This window comes from Arachis duranensis, chromosome 9, assembly GCF_000817695.3.
Source record: "Arachis duranensis cultivar V14167 chromosome 9, aradu.V14167.gnm2.J7QH, whole genome shotgun sequence".
Classification (NCBI taxonomy): Eukaryota; Viridiplantae; Streptophyta; class Magnoliopsida; order Fabales; family Fabaceae; genus Arachis; species Arachis duranensis.
The window spans coordinates 78852401-78855249 of NC_029780.3; the positions used below are offsets into that span (position 1 = coordinate 78852401).

Consider the following 2849-nt stretch of genomic DNA (forward strand, 5'->3'; position numbering starts at 1 on the left):
TAGTCTCTGGAGACCTGAGATCCCAATTTACTTTTGGTTCTTCTGTGAACCTCTGCTGCACTTTATTTCCTTTCTGTTTGAATTCTCATTGCTTCTGATTCAATTTCTACTCTCTTAATTGTTGCAATTTACTTTCTCTTTGTTTAGATTCTGCAATCCCAGTCCTCAAATTCCTTTTACATTCAAGCAATTTACCTTTCTTGTCATTTAAGTTACTGCAATTTACATTTTTTGCACTTTACGTTTCAGTCATTTAATTTCTTGTTCTTTAAGATTCAGTCTATTTTACTTTCCTGTTCTTTAATTTACTGCAATTTCCCTTCTCCCTTTACATTTCAAGCAATTTAGCTTCTGTTAAATACAACCCACTCAACCAAAACTTGATTCGCTTGACTAAATCAACCACTAAACTAAAATTGCTCAATCCTTCAATCCCTGTGGGATCGACCTCACTCATGTGAGTTATTATTACTTGATGCGACCCGGTACACTTGCCGGTGAGTTTTGTGTTGGATCGTTTTCCACACATCAGCATCCCCATTTTTTTTTGTTCTTTGTAAAGCTCAGTTCACTCACCCAACCTAGCTTTTCTCTTTTCTCAATGATGCTACACTTTTTCTTCTTCTTAGGGCACGCTCCTTAGTTTGGTCCTGGGCCACGCTTTTAAAAGCGTGACCTAAGGCTCCAACGTGTGCTCCAATTTCAAAGTGTGCCCCAAAACTCTTTTTTCTTCTCCTTTTTAACTTATTTTGTGCTTCTTTACTTCTTTTTCTTCTTATTTCCTACATGATTTATAAAATTAAAAGATCCAAGAAATATACCATTTAAGCACAAAAATATTCAATATTTAAGCACAAATCATCAATTTCTTGTATGAAAAAGCATAGAAAAACATGACATGGTGACATGTCATCACGCCCTATGGGTGGAAACGAAAGTAGACCAAGGCAAGATAACGGTAAACGACCCCAACAGGCACAGGTGAATACTGCATGTAGGCTGTGTGGGAAAGATCATGGTAATAGACCTTGCTTGTTTGGAACATCCAAGTGTTATATTTGTAATGAACCAGGACATATGGCTAAGAATTGCTCAAAGAGGTTTACTCAGAATCCAACGCGAACCCAGCAACAAGGTCGAGTGTTTGCTATGACTGCTGATGATGCTATGCAATCAGACGCCCTGATCCAAGGTCATTGTTATGTTAAAAATCGATTTCTAACTGTATTGTATGATTCGGGTGCATCGCATTCCTTTATTTCTTTAACTGTTGCTCGTGAGTTGGGACTAGATTTTTCTGAGTTGAACTTTGATCTAATTATCCATACCCCTACATCCCAAAATGCTTTGACTAGTTTAGCGTGCCTGCAAGTACCATTCACTATTAGGAACAGGACTTTTACACATGATCTAATCTGTTTGCCTCTATGTGGTTTAGAAGTTATTCTAGGATTAGATTGGTTATCTAAGTATCATGTTTTCCTTGATTGCTATGAAAAAACTGCTGTTATTCTATCTAATGGTTTAGATATTAAACCATTTTTGTCTCATACTTTATATCTGAATTTTGTAAGAGTTACCTTAGATGGGAGTGATTGTGAGGGGTACGTTCTGTTAGCGGCTAGCTCAAATGACAGTGAATTAAGCTTAGAACGAATCCGAGTGGTGAAGGAAATTCCCGATGTTTTCCCGGACGACATACCTGAGTTTTCTCCTCAGCGAGAGATAGAATTCAGCATTGAACTAGTACCTGGAACCGGACCAATTTCCATAGCACCGTACCGGATGTCACCATTGAAACTTGCAGAGTTAAAGAAGCAGTTGGATGAGTTACTTGGAAAGAAATTTATTCGTCCCAGTGCATCACCTTGAGGAGCTCCGGTATTGCTAGTAAAGAAGAAGGATGGTGGAATGAGACTTTGCGTAGATTACCGACAGTTAAATAAAGTCACTATCAAGAACAAGTATCCACTTCCCCGAATAGATGATTTGATGGATCAGTTGAAAGGTGCAACTGTGTTCTCGAAGATTGATTTGCGATCGGGCTATCACCAGATTCGAGTAAAAGAATTAGTTATACCGAAGACTGCATTTAGAACTCGATATGGTCACTATGAGTATACGGTTATGTCGTTTGGACTAACTAATGCTCCTACGATTTTCATGGATTACATGAATCGTATTTTCCGTCCGTACCTTGATCAGTTTATAGTAGTTTTCATAGACGATATTCTCATCTATTCGAAGACAGAAAGAGAGCATGAAGAACATCTAAGGATTGTATTGCAGATAATAAGGACTCGGAAGTTATATGCTAAACTATCAAAGTGTGAATTTTGGACAGATAAGGTGGCATTTTCGGACATGTCATATCACAAGGAAGGGATTAATGGATTAAGTAACTTTAGTATGGTGATGAATTTAGTTAAGCTGATAGTTAATGATTTGAATAGAATTTGATCAAACAGCATGTAAATTACCAAAAATCTAAATTGCAGAATGTAAATTAACTGAAACTTAAATGGCAAGGAAGATAAATTGCTGAAACTTAAAATGCAAGAAACTAAAAGAGCTGAAACTTATATTGCAAGAAATGTAATTAACTGAATCTTAAAGTGCAAGAAAGTAAAATTGCAGAATCTAATTACAACGAAACTTAAATTGCATGAATTATAAAGGGAATTGGGTGCAGGGATCCAAACAGTCAGTCAAAACAAAGAAGGAATTTAAATTAGAGAAGTTAAAAATAAAGAAATTCAGAGAAAATGATTCATCAGGGAATGGAGATATTGTAATCCTTCATGAATCAGTTAGGTCTCAACTCATTTCTTAATCATGTTGATAGATCT

At 36.5% G+C, this 2849-nt stretch overlaps 1 protein-coding gene across 1 annotated transcript; it reads left to right on the forward strand.

Moving 5' to 3' along the window:
- The first annotated feature begins 921 nt into the window (after positions 1 to 921).
- LOC107465680 (uncharacterized) lies at positions 922 to 1872 on the forward strand. The gene has a single exon (XM_016084651.1). The coding sequence runs from the start codon at positions 922 to 924 to the stop codon at positions 1870 to 1872; it is 951 nt and encodes a 316-aa protein (XP_015940137.1).
- Positions 1873 to 2849: the final 977 nt, after the last annotated feature.